The 24,025-nt window shown below is 34.8% G+C and overlaps 7 protein-coding genes across 8 annotated transcripts; 4 read left to right on the forward strand and 3 right to left on the reverse strand.

The window, feature by feature from the left end:
* Nucleotides 1–1,230: 1,230 nt before the first annotated feature.
* LOC110727774 lies at nucleotides 1,231–5,349 on the forward strand. Of its 2 annotated transcripts, XM_021907353.1 has the most exons (5): nucleotides 1,231–1,648; nucleotides 2,073–2,546; nucleotides 3,005–3,145; nucleotides 3,500–3,945; nucleotides 4,267–5,349. In XM_021907353.1, exons 1-5 carry the CDS (start codon nucleotides 1,597–1,599, stop codon nucleotides 4,882–4,884), a joined length of 1,731 nt encoding a protein of 576 aa, XP_021763045.1. In that variant the 5' UTR covers nucleotides 1,231–1,596; the 3' UTR covers nucleotides 4,885–5,349. The 2 variants fall into 2 exon arrangements, with proteins under 2 accessions (XP_021763045.1, XP_021763052.1); XM_021907360.1 differs by lacking the exon at nucleotides 3,005–3,145.
* A 2,205-nt stretch (nucleotides 5,350–7,554) lies between these two features.
* Nucleotides 7,555–8,711, forward strand: LOC110726146. The gene is made up of 2 exons (XM_021905613.1): nucleotides 7,555–7,615; nucleotides 8,058–8,711. Exons 1-2 carry the CDS (start codon nucleotides 7,555–7,557, stop codon nucleotides 8,555–8,557), a joined length of 561 nt encoding a protein of 186 aa, XP_021761305.1. The 3' UTR covers nucleotides 8,558–8,711.
* Nucleotides 8,712–9,655: 944 nt separating this feature from the next.
* LOC110726154 lies at nucleotides 9,656–11,370 on the forward strand. Its single transcript, XM_021905621.1, has 2 exons — nucleotides 9,656–10,117; nucleotides 10,540–11,370. The coding sequence occupies exons 1-2, from the start codon at nucleotides 9,656–9,658 to the stop codon at nucleotides 11,170–11,172; spliced, it is 1,095 nt and encodes a 364-aa protein (XP_021761313.1). The 3' UTR covers nucleotides 11,173–11,370.
* An 824-nt stretch (nucleotides 11,371–12,194) lies between these two features.
* LOC110727793 lies at nucleotides 12,195–15,260 on the forward strand. The gene is made up of 5 exons (XM_021907366.1): nucleotides 12,195–12,361; nucleotides 12,520–12,954; nucleotides 13,224–13,388; nucleotides 13,728–14,188; nucleotides 14,391–15,260. The coding sequence occupies exons 1-5, from the start codon at nucleotides 12,292–12,294 to the stop codon at nucleotides 14,976–14,978; spliced, it is 1,719 nt and encodes a 572-aa protein (XP_021763058.1). The 5' UTR covers nucleotides 12,195–12,291; the 3' UTR covers nucleotides 14,979–15,260.
* Nucleotides 15,261–15,454: 194 nt separating this feature from the next.
* On the reverse strand, nucleotides 15,455–16,693 carry LOC110726165. The gene has a single exon (XM_021905626.1). It carries the CDS (start codon nucleotides 16,691–16,693, stop codon nucleotides 15,455–15,457), a length of 1,239 nt encoding a protein of 412 aa, XP_021761318.1.
* Nucleotides 16,694–20,397: 3,704 nt separating this feature from the next.
* Nucleotides 20,398–21,603, reverse strand: LOC110726176 (putative F-box protein At3g23950). Its single transcript, XM_021905635.1, has one exon. It carries the CDS (start codon nucleotides 21,601–21,603, stop codon nucleotides 20,398–20,400), a length of 1,206 nt encoding a protein of 401 aa, XP_021761327.1.
* A 1,054-nt stretch (nucleotides 21,604–22,657) lies between these two features.
* Nucleotides 22,658–23,917, reverse strand: LOC110726183 (F-box protein At5g49610-like). Its single transcript, XM_021905644.1, has one exon. It carries the CDS (start codon nucleotides 23,915–23,917, stop codon nucleotides 22,658–22,660), a length of 1,260 nt encoding a protein of 419 aa, XP_021761336.1.
* Between the last annotated feature and the right edge of the window lie 108 nt (nucleotides 23,918–24,025).

A 24,025-nucleotide genomic window follows, 5' to 3' on the forward strand; every position in this document is an offset into this window, starting at 1 on the left:
AAAAGTTATACAAGTAGTTTTTATGCTTTCTTAATTATTTTTTAACTAAAGATATTATACATTTATACATACCAAACTTCCAACTTCCATGCCCTCAAACTCTTTTATTTTGGCTTTTTTTTATTTAAACTATAACTTTTACACTTTTTTATTTTTATTTTTTAACGTAAAGAAGAAATTATGCATGCACTGAACTTCCAACTTTTATTTTTAGCATACTTATTCATTATTAGTATTTTCCAGGGTCACTATAACTAACCGTGAAAACTCCTGTTGTTGATGAATGATGTTAAAAACATTTGGATTCTTTCTCGCCCTTCAAGTCCAGTCATATCTACCATGAAAGAAATCGAGCAGCTGCTTATGTTGCCACTCTTGGATCTTCTACTCCGATGCACCAAGATATAAACCCATACACTCATCTATGAATAGCAATTTTTCTTTTTCTTTTTTTTTTTAATTTCTAAGCAGATTAGAGTATGATTTTGTGAGAAGATGTCCCTAATCTACTCCATGTATCTTACTTACTAAAAATAATTTAGTATTAATTTTAGTGAATAAATAAAAAATTCTTTCTATGTTTTTTTATTACATAGAAATGTAAAGTATTTGAGATAAAAATGTAGGAGAACCTCATATTATTATTTTTTTAATAACACAGGCCCCCAAAGTTTGAGACGCTCTGCGCATGTGTTTGTTTTGCAATTTTGTATTTTCTTGGCCTTTATTATGAATATATTTCTAATTTTCGGATAGAAAGTTACAATAAGAAGAAAACAGAATTTGGGTAACCTCTCTGAAATGGAGAAGCCGAGACGGTAACTTCTATGAAGGCTCTCGATCTCCTAGAAAACCTAGTCCATCTTCTCACTTTTTCTTCTCTTCCTTTTTGATTATATTCTTAAAAAATTGATATAAATTTTGGATGTTGCTTAGAGCTTACAAGGAATCATACATCTGCTTACATACATCCGCTGGACCGGAATGAAATGGAATTAGAGAAATAATAAAATATATAAGTATAATAAAATAGAATGTATAAATGGTACGTACTTCATATTAATTACTCTAAAGTCTAGATATAATAATCGCACAATATCTTTACTAAGATAGACTAATGGCAAGAGATCACAAGTATGAGATTAATATATCTTAAACGGAGTATGAAGGATGTTCAAATAACAATATCATGAAAGGTTGAGATAATGTGACAATTTTAGTGATGGAGGGAGTAATAAAGAGATTTTTCTTAGTGCAAAAATTAAACACGTCTCTCAGTTTTATTAATCACTTAACTTCACTTTTTCCTCCACTTAATGGGTTTTAGGTAAGCTTTTGAAGACCACTTAGCTCAGCTCTTCATTTGGTAGTCGTTTATCAAGTCTTATTACTGAATAATTAATCACATATTATAAAAGGGTCATTGCCTATAATTACTTTATCCTAAGCCATTGTTTCTCTAATCTATACCAATCTCTGAGTTTGTGTTATCTTCTTCCAAATACTCAAGGTTTAGTTTTCCTTTCACCTTTTTTTTTTTTTCTTTTTTCTCAAAAGCTTCATCGTGATCGTATATTAACTGGTCAAATTAATCTGATGGCCTTTTCCACGGAGCCTGAACAAATCAATGTTGAAATAGAGTTGCTTGGTAAGTAATAAACACTCAAATATATATAGCTAGTCAGATTCTCGAATTTTTCTTAGAATTTTTTTGTTTCATGTCATGAGAAAGTTTGTAGATATTATCGTTTGTTAAAGCAATCCATACATCGTAGGTTACAGAAACTTAACAAGAACGTTGGCTCCAATACCACGTCAAAGAACCAAGTCAATTAAAAGTGTAAATAGATGATTAGAATCTCATATTTGAAATTATACGCTTTATTAATTAGGGTGTATACTTGCTAGATACAGAGTATATGATATTGGTAATGATATACTTGTGTAGATTATCGATGGGTACGTGCTATTAGTGCTCTTCACAAAATAAAGTACATTTCTTCTTTTGGAAGAGTATCTAGCTTAATGTAACTAATACGAGTATTACATAATGTACATCATGAATGTTGTAGGACGACGATGCTTCCAAGATTATCATGTACGGTTATATAAAGCGGCCTTCCATGGTGACTGGAAATCTGCTCATGAAATTTTTGTAAAAGATCCTAAGTGCTTCTCGGAAATAATTTCTAAAAATGGAAATACAGCGTTGCACATAGCAGCTGCAGCAGGGAAACATAAATTTGTTGAAGAACTACTTGCACATGCCAATTTAACGGATACACAATTGGTGCAGCCAAACAAAGCCGGAAATACGGCTTTTTGTTTGGCTGCTGCTTCGGGTGTGGTTGATCTTGTGAAGGAGATGGAGAAGCATAATTCAAACCTGCCAAATATTGGCGGGAATTTAGGAAAGAAACCAATTCAAATGGCCGCGATGCAAGGCCATGAGAAGGTGGTTGATCATCTCATGACTTACTTTACCAATTTGTCTCCAGAAGACCGCATCAATCTGCTCATCACTGTCATCGAAAAAGATTTATACGGTATGTTTGCACAATATTAACTTCCTCCGTTCTAGTAATATTGCAACAACTAGACTTTTATACTATTCATCACGCTTGTTTGATCACATATTATGATTTATACATAATGTAAAATATAGTCAAGTGGGATATTGTTAGATTCGTCTCGTAAAATACTTTCACCATATCAACTTTTTATAATTTTTACTCTTATATCATTATAGATATATAGCATATAAAATATGCTTTGAGATGCGGAATTTCATCCTTGTTGCAATATTTATGGAACAGAAGAAGTATGTAATAATTGTATAAGGGAATAAAATGTTACTTTTTCTAATAAGTTTGGTATCATTTTAGGAAACCCTCCCGGTCTCATGGGGGGAATTCCTAATGTAAGTTTGATATCACAGTGGTGATAAAATTATTTATTTGATTTTCTGTCAACTTGATTCCCTTAGTACATACTTAAATCACAGATGTGGCTTTGAAGATCCTAAACGAAGATGACGAATTAGCCATTAAGCGGGATGGAAACGCGGTGTCACCATTGCTCGCCTTGGCTAGAAAGACTCCAGTGATGAGCAAATTAAGTTATCTCGAGTATATTTGCAATGCACGTAGGTTCTCAACTACTCCAATATAATTCCAATTGTCCCTTTCAACTTATTCTAAATCATTCCATTCTACAATCTACATGGCCATATAAACCTTTTTTTTTTTCTTTTTTCTTTAATGACGGGTCTTACCTAAGAGTTTTGTTCACTAGCAATTGGATTTAAGTAACCAATTGATAATAGATGGAGTATGCCATCAAACTAATTTTTCATATGTTAGCTATCCTAGCTAATCTTTTTTCAACAACTCATATATAGGTTATTCTCTTAACATAATACTGAGTACTACTTAATTATCTGCTACAAGTACATTACTATATTGACAATATATTGATATAATCTTTAATTTTGTTACAGTAAAAAACAAATGGGGGAAGCAAGAGAAAGATCACAACGGCAAGCATGAATTGGTGCAACAAGTTTGGAAAAGAGTGATAAGAGAAAGAGATCATGAGTCAATCTCTAGTTTCTTATGGTTTCCGTCGCCTGGACTGCTCTTTGAAGCAATAGAGGTGGGCAACAATGAGTTCATCGAAACCCTTGTACGCGAGTACCCGGATCTAATATGGGAAGTGGATAAACAACAAAAAACCATATTTCATGTTGCTGTTGAGTACCGTCAAGAGAAGATCTTTAGTCATATATTCCATTTAAAAGATGTTAACCATTTGCTAACTGAATATGTGCATCCTATCACTGGAAATAATATTCTTCACTTGGCTGCCTCCTTACCTCGCCCTGAAATTCTCAATAAGGTCTCGGGTGCAGCGCTCCAAATGCAACGAGAACTCTTGTGGTTTCAGGTAATTCATGTAGTCCATCCTCCACTAACTTTACTTTACATGAAACAACTTATTTTATGGTCTCCGCCCAATATTTTCTTAAACTATGTGTCCAAAGTAATGTTTCAATTATTTCAAATAGAGGGAGTAGTTCATTTACGGAGTAATTAGTAAATATATATCCTTTCATGCCCAAAGAAGTGTGTCAATTATTCAAATATGACCAAAAAGTTAGAAATGGAAGTAATACAAAACTTAAAGGTCAAATTTGGCCATTATTTTGATTCAATAAAAAAATTTGTATAAAAATTCTAATAATATGCATCTCTATAATTATGGCAGGCTGTCAAAAGTATAGTACCATATCAATTTGCTCATACTAAGAACAGAATCATTAAGAAATCGAACGGGATTGTAACAGATGTAATTGAGGAAACGCCAGGAGAAATGTATACAAGAGTACATACAAACCTAAGGAAAGAAGGGGAGGAATGGATGAGGGGAACCGCGAACTCTTGTATGTTGGTTGCTACTCTTGTATCTGCCATGGTCTTTCAGGCCGTCTTTCAATCACCGGGAACACACAACAACAACCTGAAGTGTGCTTTTGTCATATCGGATGCATTGTCCTTGTTATCCTCGACTGCCTCAATCTTAACATTTCTAGCAATTCTATGTTCAACGTATGCGGAAGAGGACTTTCTAGTATCACTGCCGCTTAAATTGATTGTCGGACTTGCAACGCTTCTCTTCTCAATACTAACCATGTTGTTAGCCTTTACTATGGCGATCATCACGCAATCGCCCAACAGATCGGGTTGGATCATTGTTGCTGCTTTTGCTTGGATTGTTGGTGGTGTCTATGTGTGGTTGCATTTTCCGCTGTTAGTTATGGTTTGTCGTTCAACCTTTGGAGCAAAGTATCTTTTCCGTCCTCAGTATGAACTACTTCGTGATTAATGGATGACTCTTGCTCAATCCATAGGACTACATGATTTGATCGAGACAGCTACACTAGTCTAGTACGTAGCGAGTATCCTTCATTCTAGGATATTTTTTTCCCAAGGTAAGGAATATAACAACATTAAAATAGTTGTCACTTCACGCGGGAAACACCTAATGTATCACTAGGTAATTAGATACAAAAAACTTGTGTATGTACTATACTACTATGTACTCCGTAAAAGTATAATTGTAAGATTGTAAATAAACAGCTAAACTACACTTTGGGCCTAAACATGGATAAATAGACGCTTTGGGCTAGGTTTTTGCTAAAAAGAATTATTTTGGGCATGATCTTTGAACCAAAAATCTAGTCTTAACCCAACTAAATTGGGCTGGGCGCCTCGGCGTAATACTTGGGATTTCGAAACATTTTGTACATGAAATTCTGATGAGGTCAAAGTTAACGCAAATTGAAGGGCATTTTATATCCAGTTTTGGAGTGTGATGTGGATGACTGTGTGTGAGTCATTTTTTTATTGTAATGAAATTAAGCTGTGAAATTCATACTTTATTATATTATCAAATTGGATAAAATTTAAAAGTGGCTTAAGAAATTGAATAATTTCAAATGGGTACCTTGACGTTTGTATAATTAGATCGAGTTAACCTATAAAAAATGGTAAGTGAAATTAATATACTACCTCCGTTTAAAAAAAGTGGCTTAAGAAATTGGATAATTTCAAATGGGTACCTTGACATTTGTATAATTAGATCGAGTTAACTTATGAAAAAATGGTAAGTGAAATTAATATACTACCTCCGTTTCTGAAAGTTCGACTCAATACTATTCATGTGGTCAAAATAAAATAAGTTTAACCAAATTTTATGATTTATACTATAGAAATAAATTAGCAAATGGGATTTTATTAGATTTGCCTTATTATAAATTTTTCAAATATCAACTTTTTTATAATTTTTACTCATACATAGCCAAAGATATTCATGGTCAAAATGTTCATTGGAGACCACGCAAATACAAAGTGAGTCGAATTTTCGGGAATAGAGGATATATATTTTTCTAGTGATTGGAGATGTTAACCGTTACTTGCAAAAATTAAAGCCCAAGTTCAATAACAATTAATAAAACTTTGTTAAAAAAAAGAAAACTTTATTCGCAAATAGACAAGAAAATAATAGCCAAGGTGTTGCCACACATTCAAGCGAAGACTTGTTTGACAAGACAAACCCAAATCGTCAGCCAGAAAAGACCTCAGCCAACAACTATAAAACCAATTATCCAATAACAACACAAGTAAACTCAGAATTAGTACATTAAATTTTTTATAACCAGCATTAAAGTCATCAACCACTTATTATTCCCTACTTTTCATCTAATCCAAACAAGCTTAATTTATAATTAATACTTATATGCTGTGATGCACGGACACGCCACATAATAGGGGTGTCCGAGTCGACTCGCGTGTCCGACACCGACACGGGTGGGACACGGTACGATACGTCTCGGACACACCAAAATCCGTGTCCAATTCTTTTTTTTAAAAAACGATGCATGGACACGGACCGTGTCACCCCTAGACACGGCCCGTTTGGTAGTGGACACGCTAATTTTGCATTTTCCTCAAACCCTACTGCTCAATTTCTCATGTCCTCCTGCCTATCTCAAATTCAATCCTCTCTGCTTCTTTCTCTCGTCACTCAAACACCAACAAGGCAACAACTGGAACTTCAGCCTCACCGCAACCTAGATTGTCTCCGACTGCCGTCACTCGTCACCGGCTGACCGCCGCTCATCACCACTCACACCGGTCGCAGGTGTCATTCTCCGTCCTCTCTTTCTCGAATTTAACGGAAACCCCCTTTAATCTTTCCCGTCGCTCGTCGCCCTCGCTCGTCACCGCCGGTGCTCTCAGTTAATCCTCTCATTCTCGTTTTCATTTAAATTCATCCCTTAATTCTCGATTTTTCTTGTTAGAGTAGATTTTTTGGTGTTATTGAAGAGTTGAAAAAAATTTCAAAGTGTTGTGATGTATGATTGGAGGAAGACACAGAGAGATCGAGAAATGGGAGTTTAAGAGTGAGAAATGATAGATGAGAGGAGAGAGAAAGGAAGAAGAAATAGTGTTTACTTGAGTGTATTTGTGTACTTGTTTGTTTACTTGTTTAGATAGATGAGTACCGAATTTGTTTACTTGTTTTACGGTACTAAATAATTACACTGGTACGGACACTAAATAATTACTTGTTTTAAACAAAATGACTTATTTTGAGTTTAATTACTTAGTGTTTTATTGAATAGGTTGTCAAATTTTCGTTTTTTTAATATATTAAATGCCTAGTTATTCGCCGTACCCGTGTCCCCTATTTTAGGATTGCCGTTTTACCGTGTCCGTATCGTACCCGTGTCCGTGTCCGTGTCCGTATCGGTGCAACATAGCTTATATGGAGTTTAAAGTTGACGAACCGTACAAAAGTGTCACTATATGCCAAATGTTCATTTAGGTAAGCTTAATTATACTACTAATACTATATAATTAGTAAGTTGAAGCTAATCTACCATATATACATACATACACATACAAAGATACAATCTTCGAGTCTTCGTTGTTGCCGAATGCAGGGCCTATGTATAGCAAGTGTTACTAGTTAGTTATAATTGACTAATAAATGGCGCCAAAACAAGATGACATCGAACTTGGGTTCATTGATCATCCTGATCAACAGTCTGGTAAGTTTATATACATGTATACAGTGGGAATTTTTTTTTTAAAAGCATACGTGTCCCGACTGAAAATTCTATAGTGGTCGTTTGAAATATGACTACCATAATATTTTAATGATTATGTAGTTCATGATTGACGCATTTTTCTCCAAGTAATTAATTATATTACTTTAATTTTGCTATAAAATATTATTATTAACATTTTTTTAATTTTATCAAATTTTTAGTTTCATTTATGTAATTTTTATTCTTACTTTATGTTGGATAAAACTTTTCAAAAATTATTTTTGCATGGTAGATGTTAGAATACTAAGGTGAAAAAATGGATCGCTTATATTGTTTATGATTAAAATAATATGGTAGTCATATTTCAAACGGACGCTATTTACATTCATTGATATTGAGTTGTATTTCTTCTTAACAAGCTAAGAGTGAGTTGTTGATGCAGCTAATGAAAGAGAGCTGCAGCAATACAGCAAGGGCTATCAAGTACGCTTATATAGAGCGGCTCTATGTGGTGATTGGGAGGTCGCAAAGAAAATCCATGATAAACATGAAAATTGTTTTATAGAGGTAATTTCGAGAAATGGAGATACTGCTTTGCACATAGCAGCAGAAGGCGGACGCTGTCATTTTGTTAAGGAACTACTACGAGTATCCCAAATTACTGCTACGCAGTTGGAGTTGCAAAATAAATTTGGTAATACTGCTTTCTGTTTGGCTGCTGCTTCTGGTGTGGTTGAGATTGTGGAGGAAATGGAACGACGAAATCCAGAGCTGCGAAACATTCCTGGGAATAAGGGCATGAAACCTGTTCTAATAGCCGCTCTACTAGGTCATGGGGCGATGGTTAAGCATCTCATGCCTCGTTGCTTTGATCTATTGTCGCATAAGGAACGCATTGATCTACTTATTGGCACAATCAACACCGATTTATTTGGTACTTAAACCCTTTGTACGCATAATATATTGATAGAGTATAAAACATAAGCTGAATGGTTGAGGCCCAGAAATATGTTTTATACTCTATCACATACAATTGATACAAGAACATATATATTCCCTCCTTTTTAAATACTTGCTCCACTTTTCATTTTCGGCCATTTTTAAATACTTGTTCCATTTCCTAATTTGGAAAGTTTTTTTAATATTTAATTCATTTCTCTCAACTAGTGGACCCAACATAAATCATATTTTATAAATTTATATTTTCTCTCCTCCAATTCTCTCAACTACTTTTGCTTTTTACAATCTCTTTATTTTTTCACCTACCCCACTACCTCCATATTTTGTTACTTTCTTCAATTTCTCCTAAAACTCCGCGCATAGAGAAATGGAGCAAGTATTTAAAAACGGAGGGAGTATGAATTATGTTAGTGCAAGATTTATATATATATATATATATATATATATATATATATATATATATATATATATATATATATATTATTGTTGGTGCAATTCAGATATTGCTTTGGAGATACTTAATAGGAATGAGCAACTAGCTATTGACAAGAATGGACAGGGAGAGACACCATTGCATGTCTTGGCACGGAAGAATCGAAAAAAGATTACAAGTCATTTCAATTGTTGGAGACAATTATGCAATATGTGTAAGTTATCGACCAACTTATGTTTAATTCATTCTTATTGATGGAATATTAGTTATGGTTAAATGCTTGAATATTCTATAAAGATGATCGAGTATGCCCTAGCTCAAATCTACTAGAACCTCGATTTCTGGCTCGGTCTCTAGCTCGACCTATATGATCAAGCCGTTGTATTGGATGTGGACCATATGGTTAAGTTGAATAGCGTTATCACTCCATTTTAGTATTGGGCCTCTATGGCCTAATTTTAGTCCAAACACAACAAACCCAATTTATACCTGGCAGGCCCAAGTCAGGCCCATTCCTTTATGCAAAAAGTGATCAACATTTTGTAATGAAAACTAAATATCCAAATAATTAATATAAATCAAGGTTTTAGATCATCCATAAGAACATTTAAATTGTACACTGCATTAATATAACTAATATCATTATTATGTTTAAATTATTTGTTTCAGTTACCAACTTATGGAGGGAGCAACAAAAAGATCAAGCTAAACTTGAATTGGTTGAGCGCCTTTGGAAAATAGTAATACAACAACCTCATGAGAAAATATCCGAGATTCTATCTCACCCTCAGCCTCGACTGCTCTTCGTGGCTATAGAGTTAGGAAACTACGAGTTTGTGACCACACTAATTCGCCATTACCCGGACCTAATATGGGAATTAGATGAAGAAAATCGAACCATATTTCATGCTGCTATCCAATGCCGCCAAGAGAAAATCTTTAGTCATATTCGCCAAATAGGTAGTATCAACCATTCACTTGCAGCTTACAAGAATCCTAATAACGGAAATAATATTCTTCATCTAGCAGCCAATTTACCTTGCACTGACAGACTCAACGTTGTTTCTGGGGCTGCCCTTCAAATGCAACGTGAACTCTTATGGTTTCAGGTGATTGTTTTTCTCTAATTCTCTTCTCGATTTTGCTATTTGGTCACAAACAATGTTACTTCTAATGTCCATCCATTATTTAACCTAGTGTATCCAATATAAACCCCTTAAAGCTTAAGAAAATATGTAGATCGACGTAATTTGACCCAAAATATAGTGTAAGCATTTCATGATTTAAGTTTAATAAAAATAAATATAAAAGCAATGAAGAGAAGATTGGTCTAAGAAAATTTGATTTAGGGACGGATGGAGTATTTTAAAAGCTACGTACTCTGTAATCAAGCTTAACTAATTGGTTAAACTTGATTTACTCAGGCCGTTGAAAATATTGTTCTAAGAAAATTTGATTTAGGGACGGATGGCGTATTTAAAAGTTACTTCAACCTTAATCAAGCATAACTATAACAGCTTAAAATCGATGCACACAGGCCGTTGAAAATATTGTACAACGAGAATATGCTGATGCAAAAAACAATCCACCAATCTCAAACAAAGGAAGATCTGAATGCAAAGAAACACCTCGAACATTGTTCACTAGAGAGCATAGATTGCTAAGGAAAGAAGGGGAGAAATGGATGCGAGACACTGCAACTTCATGTATGGTTGTTGCAACTCTAGTCACAGCAGTCGTCTTCCAAGCAATCTTTCAACCACCTTCACCTAGTAATAATAACCAAAACAAAAAGTTATTTTGGATGTTTGTAGCATCGGATGCATTTTCATTATTGGCTTCAACTGGCTCGATCTTGACATTCCTTTCCATCTTGACCTCAAGGTACGCCGAGGAGGATTTTCTAGTATCGTTGCCTCTCAAATTAATAGTTGGGTTGGCATTACTTTTCTTCTCTATAATGACAATGTTGTTAGCCTTCACCGTGGCTATTGTCATCATCTACCCACAACGAATGTTATGGATAACTATCGCTATCCTAGCATGGATCATTGGTGGCTCCTATATTTTGCAGCATCTTCCATTGTTGGTTGATGTTTATAGTTCAACATTTGGATCTAATTATATTTTTCAACCTCAACAAGAGCTCTTTCGAGATTCATGAATTAAGAAGCGAATGTAATTAAATATTTCGATAGTTAGACCTTATATGTAACCCGAGGGTTTCATCTCATTATCTCTATCATGAGGGTTTCAAGATTGTTTATAGGTGATGTGATTTATTTGTTGGCCGTAAATAATTGTCTAACTATTGTATGCGCAACACGTAATAGTCTATTGTATCTTGTACTTTGGTTCATGAGTATATATACATATCCCTTTGTTCAATAATAATGGATACACTTTGATTTTTACCATTTTTTTAATACGTAATATTATATTTTGTCCAAAATAATTTATTAAATAAGATTTTGCTTGATTTATCTTAATGTATATTATTGAAATATTAATTTAACTAATAATGTATGCGTTTTGATTTTTATTTTTTTTCCTCATTTTAAGATTTTAATATGAGCAAAACGTACTAAATGAGTAGAAAAAACCTTTATGTGCACCTTGGGTGCATATATTTTTTTTTTTTTTTAATTTGAAGTCATGGGTGTTGTGGTGTGGCCGGCCGGTGTCACAATCAAGGATCCAAGTTGGCCAAGTAGCAAGGATTAAAACAAAACTTTTGTTGAGTCAATGGTCTCTTTTTTCTATTTATAATTGATTTGATATTGATAAGTGACAACAAATGGGAAAAATTAAATAAATACATCCAAGATTAGAGACATCATATGATCCTGGTTGGGTCTAATCTATTTCAACTTTGAATCATGTTAATTATTGTGCCCATACGTGTTGAAACTAGCCGACTTGCTTTCTCGTTGGGTCAGATTAAGTATTCAATTAAGTCAGTTTTTGACACCTCTATCCATAATCGCCTACTTCTACTTCATATCATTTAAAAGTAACACTAAAAAATAAAGGAAAAAAAAATGAGGAGTCAATATAATGTCCACTTGATTGTAAATAATTGCTAGAAATCGTTACACCAATTTGCATTTTCTTTGAATTTTTTTAACAAACGCTATGATGCCTTATGATCATATCATAGATGTCATGGTTGATTAAGTTTCATTTTCACGTTTCAAGCTCTCTATTTAAGCACCTACTCTCAGTCAACCTAAACCAGCCTCGCGAATTCATAATAATTAATCAACATTGCTAGCATCTAATAATGGAAGTTGGACAATACAGCGATGATAGTTTCGAAAATCAACCACAGGATATCTTTTCTCTGTTATCTGGTATGTTTTCTCATTTTCTATACCGTCTCTCTTTCATTTTTCATGGATAGACAAATTTTCTCTTTATAATCACGTATAAATTCTAACACCATTATTATTTCGTGAATTCGATATGCCTCTCTAATATGTATATACTGAAAAACGGAATCCAAATGAAGAGGAAAGCTTGGCTAAGTGCTCAAATGGTTTTTTACTCTATGGCGCTGCACTAAAGGGAGACTGGAAAACTGCGAGAAAACTTCATTCAAAGCATCCAAACTGTTTCGCCGCTGTGGCAAGAAGCTCTAATATTGTGGTATATTTTATGAAATTATGCACTGAAATTGATGCTACAAATGACTTGGCTTCGATCAAGAACACAAGCCTTTGTCTAGCTTTGGCATCTGGAACTGTTACAGTTGCGAGGGAGAGGATTCGTGTCCAGCCTGAGCTGCCACTGATTCGAAGTCATAAAGGTTTGACGCCATTCCATATGGCCACTTTGTTAGGCCATAGGGAGATGGTTAGGTACCTCTTACCACTCACTCTAGAGTATCTCTCAAACAAGGACCTCGTCGATCTCTTCATTAGTACTATCAAGGAAGAATTATATGGTATGTAACATTTCCTCAAAAAAAAAATAATATGGTATGTAACATTATTACTATGTACTCGGTATACATCAAAACTTACAAAAATAAAACATTGAGCAAGTGATGACCAAAGTAACTTTATGAAAATTGATAAAATTCTAAATGTCAAAGAAACGGATTGGAGGTAATACATAGAGTATATCTTACATTTAATTTGTAAAACTTGTCTGAGAGTTTGTAGATCCTTTTGATATAATGACCAATATACCACTATGTACGAATAAATGCAGATATATCCTTTCAGATCCTAAACAACCGTCCTGAACTGGCGCTGTATGATAATGAGGAGGCACCGCTGGCGTTGCAGGCTATGGCAAAAAGCCAGTCGCTAAAGTCTAATGGAAGTCGTCGAGGACATCGACTTATTAGCATCTGGAGCTACTGCTGCAACTTTTGTTAGTATTTCCTTAAGCTTAATTTGCTTGTACTAATATAGTTTATTTACCTTGCTTAATAAATAGAAATACTTGTTTCATTTCCATCGGTGTTTCTACCAACTTACCAAGTAATTGAACCACATATTCAATCCCGTCTTAATAAATACTTGTAGTACTAATGTTTTCTTTTTTCTTACCAAAATATAAATAGAATTAAATAATTGAAGTGCATATGCTTATCAATAATGAGCATACAAGGTATACTATAAGCATGCTAAACTTTATTAATTATTTAACATGTATTATTAGGCTAAGAAATTATATAGTTCATACTTCTACATTTAATTTTTACTACAGTTAAGAGAATTGGAAGCCGTAAGGAAAATGATCTACAATTGTTTAAAGCTCTTCTACTGGTAGTACGTTTATGGGATGAAGTTTTGAGGCATCGACGAGATTGCAATAATGTACCAAAACTGATGAGTCCACATCCTTGGAAGCTATTGTTTACTGCAGTAGAAGTAGGCAATGTTGAGTTTGTGACAACGATACTTAGTTCTTATCCCGATCTGATATGGAAACTGAACGACGAACATCAAAGTATACTTCATGTTGCAGTTCAGTATCGCCGAGAGAAGATTTTCAGGCTCGTTCTTGAGATAGATGTCGTCAAAGATTTGCTTGCAATTTGTGTAAATGACAGTAATGGAAATAACATCCTTCATTTGGTTGGCCTATTATCTCCTGATGTTTGTTACGGGTTAAGACCATCAAATTCAGCCTTTATCGTGATGCATCGAGAGATGCTATGGTTTAAGGTAAATTACGTATCTTCTTTACTCTCTGAATTAAAATTAGTACATCCTTAAAATATACAAATATCTAAATACATGATCAGGTGGATGAAGAACATATTAAATTTATAACTGATGATAAGTTCGACCAGGAAATTGTCAAAACTTATCAAACAATGAAGTACATAAGCTTATTGTTCATGGATATAACTTTCAATTGTGCCAGGCAATTGAAGATCTTGTACAGCCCCACCTTGCACTAGCTCGGAATTTTGATGAGGAAACACCGCGAACTTTGTTTACCAAAGAGCACCAAAAACTTAAGAAACATGGAGAATATTGGATTGTAGATACTGCAAACTTATGTATTACTCTTGCCATCCTAGTCACTTTTGTAGTGTTGATTGCAGCACTTAGATCGTTTGTAAAACCTTTCAGTCACGGGGCATGGCATTGGGTATTTGCAATATTTGATTCCATGTCCTTGTTATCATCTATTGCTTCAATATTCGTGTTTTCATCAATCTTGACTTCAAATTTCGCTGAAGAAGATTTTCTCCACTCATTGCCTCGCAAGCTAATGGTAGGCCTCACGTTGCTCATCATCTCAATAGCTACTTTGGTGATAGCACTCGCAGCAACACTTCCGTTTATTTTTGAATTCGGCTGGCTCTATCTTGGCATTTCTGGCCTCGCTTGTCTTCCAATCATCGTCTTTGCAGGAAGCGATCTCCCTGGATTACTCGAGGCTTATCCTTCAACTATTGAATGCAACTTCATTTTCAAGCCTCAACACCATCAACTCTTTCAATAGATTTGATCAGCTTAAATTTCCCTTAATTGAATATTTGAATGTATCTAATCCTGTTCTTCCATATCTGTATTTCTTTTTATTTCGTTTGGGTAGGACTAGGGAGTTAAATAACAGCAAACCCATCAAACTACAACTTTTAAATACGATGAAACAACATAGTTTTGGGTGCATGTATATATTCTACTTGTAATGTATAATACGGAGTATCATTATTTAATCTTGTATTCCGTATGTCCAGACTCCTGAACTTTAAATACTTTACTACATGATCAATATTTCAAATTTGAGAAAGTTTCAATAACTATTTCTTCATTAAAAATTAAAAAAAAAATAATGACGATGCAAGTACAACTTAAATAAACAACAATCAATAATAAAAATGTCACATAGATATATATATATATATGCTTAACTTCAAACAGAATACCTCCTAGAATAAAATTATTAGTTATCAAGAACATAACACGAGTTCTTTCTTAAGTTAAATCTATCATGGAGTAGAAGGTAGAACTATAGAATCGGGTGGATGAATGATGCGGAAATACCCTCTTCGTTGTCCACACATGTGATGAATCACAACCGCGCCAACTCATGACTTCTTTTAGAGTTCCTCTCCTGAGGTTATACCTAACCAATCCATCACCATAGGTCATCAACAAAGTATTAGGGTCAAATGGATGGAAAGCCAACACTTCATTACTCTTAAACTTTTCAACTTCCAAACCAAACCACATCATATAATGTTCTAATCTCCAATTTATATGGCCTGATCCATATTCCTCGAGCTCCCATACATTAAGAATATTATTAAAAGGAGCACAACTTTCCAATTGGCACAGCCAAATCAGGCCATCAAACTCCCCTAGACAACGAGTGACTTTCGCCATGCTTTGTGGAGGCGGCACTTCAATGAAGGTACATGTTTCGTTAGACGAATCATAGACTAGAACATTCCTTTCTACCACCCAATGTAGTTTATTATTTACGGCGATTGCACTCGTACTAGAACACCCTCCATCATTAAACAACTTCCTTTTCGGGGATAAAAACCAAGTCCTCTTCCACTCCTCCACCTCAGAAGAAAAAACCTCGATACAAAAATATTCACTTTCATGCATCCAACTACTCCAACACGACGACACACGCACCATTTTATAACTCAAAAACAAAGCACTATTTGCGACAAAAAGCCCATAAGCAGCCGGCTTTTGTATAGTTAAGACAGGAGGTACTTGTATGTACCGCCTCATGATAGGATCCACAATGTAGTAAACGGTTTCACTTATAATGCCAATAGGATTAGAAATAGGAGGTTCGCTACACACTAAGAGATTATTGTAAGACATGACTATATGTACGGGACGAAAAGGGTTAGTACGGTTGTAGCAAGGAAGAAAAGATAGGGATAAACCAAGGGTTTTGAAACCGGGGTGTTCGGTGAAACCATAGAACACGAACCCATCTCGATTGACTTGATACTTATCATAATAATCGAGTTGGAAGATGAAGGTAAAAGGGGAGCATATACTATAATGAGAGTCTGAAATTAAATTGTACCATTTTTTGCAAACACATTTGCATTCGACTGCCCATATCCATGGTATCCTTTCTAGGATTTCTAATAGCACGTTGTCATCGAGATTGTCGATACGATTATTATTATTGTCGTTGTCGTCGTCATCATCTTGTTGGGATTGTCCCCTTTTCTTGGTCATGGTTAATTGTTAAGGAATAAAAGTAGACATATATTTCTATGAAATTAGACTTGCTGAACTTTGGTGACGGCTACAAGGATCAAGGGTTTGGAGATATGTAATTACTAGATTAAACCCCGTGCATCTTGTTAAATAATTATAATAATAATAATAATAAATTTTACAAAAAAAAAATTTTGATATAAAATATTATAAATAGACTTCGTATTAAAAATTATGAAATATATGTGAAAGAAAATAATTAAACATGTAATATGAAATAGTTATTTTGGGCAATTTAATATTTAATGAAGTTTAATTTAAATTTTTTTACAAAGAAAAAGTCATAATTTAAATACAACCCTAATTTTTATATTAGGGTAAGTTTTTTTTAGTAGGTTATTTTGGAGGGAAAACTTTTTATACTATGTTGTCAAGTGTCCCTCAAATTTCGCTTTTAGTATAATGTATAATTAATTGATTATTATTCCAATAAAAGCTACAATTTACATAATTGTAAAATACAAAGTATAAGAAGTTTTGGCCTACTGACCAATTGTTAGACTTTAGTTCTTTTCTTATGATAAGGAATTTTTATTTTTTTTAATTTTTTTTTAGGAATAGTTTAGCTCACCTTACTTGTGATTATTATTTTCATTGATTTGATCTGATCTACTTAGAACATATTATTTCTGATCTAATTTAATGTAAACTTTTTTTTTATTTTTTTGTGCCTAATTTACTTTTTGAACAAAATCAATTCATTAATATACAAATAAAATCTATGTCAATAAATATATAAAACAAAATCAAACAAAGGTTTCCTTAATCAAAGCTACGAAATCTTGCAATATGGTACATCCCTCACACACATCGCTATAAATAAAGATCCTGAACAATAAAAATGGTAAATATTTTATAGAGTACCTTTTTTATTTTTAAATATTTGTCAAGATTAACATTTGGTTTAAATAACCTTTTCCAAGTAATCCTTTAAATTCTCTAAAATTAATGAATTCCATAACACAGAAAACCCCACTAGTATAAGAACACCATGTTGATGAGGCCAAAGCATTGTTAAGCTACCACCAAATTAAAGGATTCACCAGTGGGTATATTGCTCCCCATTCATCCACCACCACTTTGAAAGTACCACTTTCGAGATTATATCGAACAATTGTGTTTATGGTCTCCAAGTATACAACATCACAATCATAGGGATGAAACATAACCTTGAAAATATTTCTCAAGCTCTTCTTCAATGGCCAAATAACAGGGTAAATCATCGTCGTAGTGATCACTTTCATGCACACAACGGTCCAAGTGCTCTTGCTATAATCATCGAGTTCCCACACATTCAATGTGGCGAAGGAAGATGGAAGCTTAGAATCATATGCAAATTCCGTCAACCTAAGTCTCTACTTGCATACTCCTAGAATGCATTTAGTAGGTTGTTGGCTCGGCAGTTTGATTAGGAGATACCGTGAAGGCCAATACAGCTTGTTGTTCACAGTTTCAGAATTAGAGTTGTGAAAATAACTAAGGTGAAGATCAGACTTCAGGGTTTTGCGATATGTGCTCCAAGTACCGCTTTCAAAAGAAAATACTTGCAAAATATTATAGGGAAAAGTTGATTTTGATATGATGCGCACAAATCTAAAACCTCCTTCACCCTTAACACTGCTAATGCCCTCTAAATTTCCAGCACATCCAATTGCTACCCAATTCCATCCATCAATAGCAATGTAGTAAATAGGTATTTCAATTTCGATATATTTTCTAGTAAATAGATTGCAGATGTAATAAAGTGCCTTCTTTCCACAAGAATATCTACCGTGGTTACAATAAATCAAGAGATCAGAGTAGGAACCAACTATGTAGGAGTTGTAACAAAAAGGGAAAAAATTGAGGTCCAATGGGGGATTTTGGGATTGGAAAAACGGGTGCTCGGATATTTGGGAGGTTTTCCAAACACTTCTTCAAGGGACTATAAATAATAGGGTGAACCATTGTCGTACTGATCACTTTCGTCATGCACACAATGGTCCAAGTGCTCTTGTTATAATCATCGAGTTCCCATACATTCAATGTGGCGAAGGAAGGTCCAAACTTAGTAATATATGGTCCCATACATTCGATACCTTGAAATATCATTGCTATATGGATCAATCACTAGAATACTGTCATATAATAGCCGCTTGTTGTTCACAGTTACAAAATTAGAGGAGTGAAAAGAAGTAAGGCGAAGATCAAACTTTAGGGGTATGCGATATGTGCTCCATTTACCACTCTCAAAAGAAAACACTTGTAAAATATCATGGGAAAAATTAGATCTTGATATGATGCGTACAAATTTAAAACCTCCTTCACCCTTAACACTACTAATGCCCTCTAAATTTCCAGTACTCCAATTGTTTTCAAATTACCTCCATCATTATTGTAGTCAATAGGTATTTCAATTTGGACATATTTTCTAGTAATTGGATTGCAGAAGTAGTAATAAAGTTACTTATTTAGACGAAAATATTGAGTATGATTACAATAAATCGAGAGATTAGAGTAGGAACCAACTACATTGAGCTTGTATATATGGTCACAAAAAGGGTGAAAATCGAGGTCGGATGGGGGGTTTTGGGATTGAAAAAACGGGTACGGTGCTTGTATATCAGGGAGGTTTTATGATGCATGGTTTACGACGTAAAGGGTGAAAGGGAAAAATAAACTTCGAAGAAATAAGGTCAAGGAAGATGGGTTGATAGATAATGTTGTTCCATCGCTTCGAAACACTTCGACATTGAACCAAAAGTTTCCATGAGTCTATTTTTGACAAGATACAAGAGCAATATATCACCACCTAGTTCGTCTATTCTTCGAGAAACAAAATTGTTTTCGTTATCGTTGTTGTTGTCGTTGTTGTGTCTCGTGTGATTCTTATGATGTTTGATGATTTTTTGAGTGTGTTTTTGTCGGAGTTTTTCATGGATAGATTTGGACAGAGAAGGAGATAATTGTTTAGGATTGTCAAGAACAAGATTCAGAGCATTCATGATGTTGTTCTTGTTGTGTTGATCTAGAGAACTTTATGTGAAGGTGTATTCGATATTGATGATGTGATGTTTTAGTTGCAATATTTATTTACATACTCTAAGCTAGACAGTAAACATACTTCATATAGGATTCTATTGGTATATGTTATTTTAACTGAAAAAGATAACAATCTAATGTAGAATTATAAAATTTAATTGCCAAAATAAGCAAAAACTAACCAATGAAATTCGAGAATTTAAATTATTTTTTATTAAAAAATAATATCTTTTAATTAAAGGATTTTATCTAAAAATCTTACAACTCAAAATAATGGAATAGTATCACAAATTTAAAATTATGTCCAAAAAATTTGTATATCTTTTACAAATATTGATCAAAATTATTTCAAGGGTATAATTAATTTCAGAATTTTACTCCGTAATATTCAAGCATCACTTTTTTTCTTTTTTTTTTTTTTTTTTTTTGGAGGAAAACAAGCATCCCATTATTAAATGATGATGAACGGATATTATTCCTAAAAAAATAGGCTTCTAATTATTTAAAAAAACAACTGCATTCGAGACAACTAAAATCATCATGAACAGCTCATTATCAAACAGAAAAAACAAACTCCGTTCAAAAAAAAAAAAAAAAAAAAAAAAAAAAAAAAAAAAAAAACAGAAATCACAAGCTCTAAATTACTGTTTCACTTGGCTGTGTACTGATGACGGCCAGCAGGAATGAACCAGAGGAAAAACCGTGAGAGTACGGATAACAAAAGTCGGATCACCGAGACACTTGCTAACTACATCCAATGTTCCCTTCCTCATATTGCATTTCACTATATGATTATGACATCTCAAATACACAACGTCTTCATCTTTTGGGTGGAAACTCAGCACAAGATTGGTCGAAAACTCGAGCATGTTAAACTGATAATCACTAACAAACACCATCTCCTTGAGGCAAATCCTGTACTGTAGGAGCCATTCCCCCTTATCATAGTCTTTTAGCTCCCAAACCTTAAGCATCCGGTTCGGGTGCACCCCTTTTATTGTGGACATCCTGAGTTTCTCCCTACAGGTTCCTAGACAAACGTGTGCCATCTCAAACTTTAACTCAAAGGGAGGATCGATTAGCCTGCATTGGCCATTGATGCCACTAAAAGGATCTAGCACAATTATGGTTTCTCCATCATTACCGTTAATAATCCAATGTAAGGCATTGTTCAAAGTAACAGCACTTGTCCTAAACTGCCAGATTCGGCGTATGCTCTGTGGGCAGGACAGCAAAGACTCGCTCCACTCCCCTGTATCAGAAGAAAATATCTCAGCAATGAGATGACTACTATGGGAGCCTAGCTTTAGGATCCGAACCACCTTGTAGTTGAAAATTGGAAGAATATCGCCATAAGTTACCAAACCAATGGCCATATCATCTTCTACATGGCGGCCAGGGATTGGTGGGAGAGCCCGCCATTGCTTTGTTAGAAGATTGCAAACATAGTACTTGCTTTGATGAGAAAATAATTTGTTGTCATGACACACCATGAGGTCTCCATGTGATGCAAGTATGCGGATAGGCCATTGATTAGGGTGTTGGAAGCAAGGAAGAAAGTCTAGGAAGAGCTCTTGGGATTTAAGAATGGGATGCTCGGAAACTACATGGAGCTTCCTAGAAGCTGTCTCGGCAAAATGGTGATGCCAGTAATAAAACTGGTGCACCAATGTGAAGGGTGAAGAATGGTTAAGGCTTTGGTGGTGGACAAAGCTACGAATGAAGAACGGATCAGAGATGAGAGAAAGCCAGCGCTTGCAGACAGTTTTGGATCGGACAGCAAATTGGCAAGGCAGCCTTGTAAGGATTTCAATAAGCAAGCTATCTGGGAGATCATTGATTTGCATTGTGTCTATTGAATCTGTTTCATTGAAAGATGCTAAAAAAAAGAGTTAGCTAAATTTAGAATGGCTAAGGCTTATATGTTGACATTTTCTTGATAGGATGCAATTTGAAGACGTGCTTTCAGATTGATGTAATATTCTATTACGTGGTTCCCTCAATCTTAAATTATGGAAGTATAAAACTAAATTAATGGAATCTACTTTCTTTCATGTATTATTGGGATAATTATGAGTTAGTGAGGATCCATGATTAAACTTGTGCCTGAGACAAATCTTCCTGCACTTACGCTCAAAAAAAAAAAGAGTGGAGCTTGGTCGACTAAAAATGAATATATATATTGTAGGGGAGGAGTTCCTGAGGCAAATTGGGAAACAAGAGGCTAAGAGACCATCTTAACTAGTTTAACTGTGAAACCGAGCCAAATCAAACTTGCACATAGAAACCAAAAGCTACACTAAATAGAGCAAATGAATCTGGCATGCCAGACGGAGTCAAGCTACGTCCATCACAAAAGATTTACTGTCTAATCTATCACGGCTTGCCTCATTTCACCTCAAAGTACAAACAAAGGCTACAAAGCGAGTCAGATACCATTACATATAGCATAGAGTAAAACAGGGTAATGTTTTTGAGCTTCATTTACTACCCAAGTGAAATTATATTTGAAATTTTATGCTATTTGTATAAAACTGTTGTAAATACTCTTATAGATTATTACTACATATATGTATGAATTACCAAAGAAAAATTTTCATACCTTAAGATGTTCGATCTTAGACCAAATAAATAAATAAACAACTAGAGTGTGCATTAGTTATGAATTGTCAATGACATCCATCATGAGTTTAAAGTAAAGAATAGCAAGCAAGCTTAGCATATACTTCAACAGCTCAACTTGATTCCAAATATTCAAAAATTACACCAAATTTAAGAGAAAAAACACTAGAGTGCTAAACAGAGCAGCACACATCCAAGATCTACATGAGATCTTACTCTGCAACAAAATTCAGATTTCAAATTCTTTCGGCTGAGAGCTCATTACAGTACTATGCAATTTCAGGACAGGGGTGAAGGGATCAGCGATGGCCAACATGGATGCATAAGCAAAAAGACACCACATGTTCCTACAGAGAAACTCGAGTCTTGCAAACACTCACTGACCACTTCCAGTGTCTTTCTTCCTACATCACACATCACTATCTGATTATTGAATCTCAAATACAAAATCCCAAAGTCAACTGGATGGAAAGCCAGCGCCTCCATTGTCGAAAATCCAAACTTATGAAGACTTACATTCTCAAAAAATGCCATCTCTTTAAGACTGGTCTCGTATTCCAAGTCCCAGTTTCCGGTAACATAATCTAGGAGTTTCCAAACTACTAAGAGACAATTTGACCACCCTCTAGAAATTTGGCAAACTCTGAGATAATCCTGACAGAATCCTAAGCAAATTCCTATGTCAAGATTCAACTCAGCTGGCAGCTCAATTACTCGGCATGATCCCTCAGCTAATTCAAATGGATCAACCACAACAATATTTGAGCTGTTCACCAGCCAATGAAACTTGTTATTGACAGTAATTGACTCAGGCCTGAACTGCCAAGTCCTCGTGAAACTCTGAGGAGAACTTATCTTAAAGTTTCTCCACTCACCCACCTCAGAGGAAAACACGTTCACCTCAAAGCAGTTACCATTACTAACACACGAGTCTAGTTTAGGGACTTGCACCAGCTTGAAGCTATTTAGAGAAACAGATTTTTCACAAGTAATGAAGCCAATAGCAGTATCTGCTACTCTATGGTGGCCTGGGGAAGGTGGAAGGTTGAGCCACTGCTTGGTTAAAGGATTGCAGATGTAGTATACACCTTGCAATAAAGACATTTTAAGGTGACAGCAAACTAAGAGGTCTTTGTGGCAGGCCACCACCCAAATGGGGTGTGATTCCCAAGGTCGGAAGCAAGGGAGGAAACCCAGGTGAAATCCTTGCAACTGAAACTTCTTGTGCTCTGAGACCATATGGAAGTTGTGATGAAGGTGATCACTGAGACAGCGATGCCAGAAATGAAACTCGTAGACAAGGGTGAAAGGTAATGCATGATGGTCATGGAACCGAACAAAGCTCTGGAGAAAACAAGGATCAGAGAGGAGAGAAAACCAGTGTTTGCAGACGGATTTTGCTCGAAGGACAGAGATGCTTGGAAGCCTTTGAAGAATCTCAACTAACAGGCTATCATTCAAGACATTGTTAATGCTGACAGAAGCACTAATTGTCGAGTTTGAAGTAAAAGGAAGCTGGGCTAAGCTTAATTCTCCCATTTAAAACTTATTGCTGTTTAGTTGCTGAGATTTTGTCTGCTTTTTAACTGTGATTTATTAGATTTATTATTGATTGATTATTTTTTTCCACTTCAAAAGGAATGGACG

Source organism: Chenopodium quinoa, unplaced genomic scaffold (genome assembly GCF_001683475.1).
Source record: "Chenopodium quinoa cultivar QQ74 unplaced genomic scaffold, ASM168347v1, whole genome shotgun sequence".
NCBI lineage: Eukaryota > Viridiplantae > Streptophyta > Magnoliopsida > Caryophyllales > Amaranthaceae > Chenopodium > Chenopodium quinoa.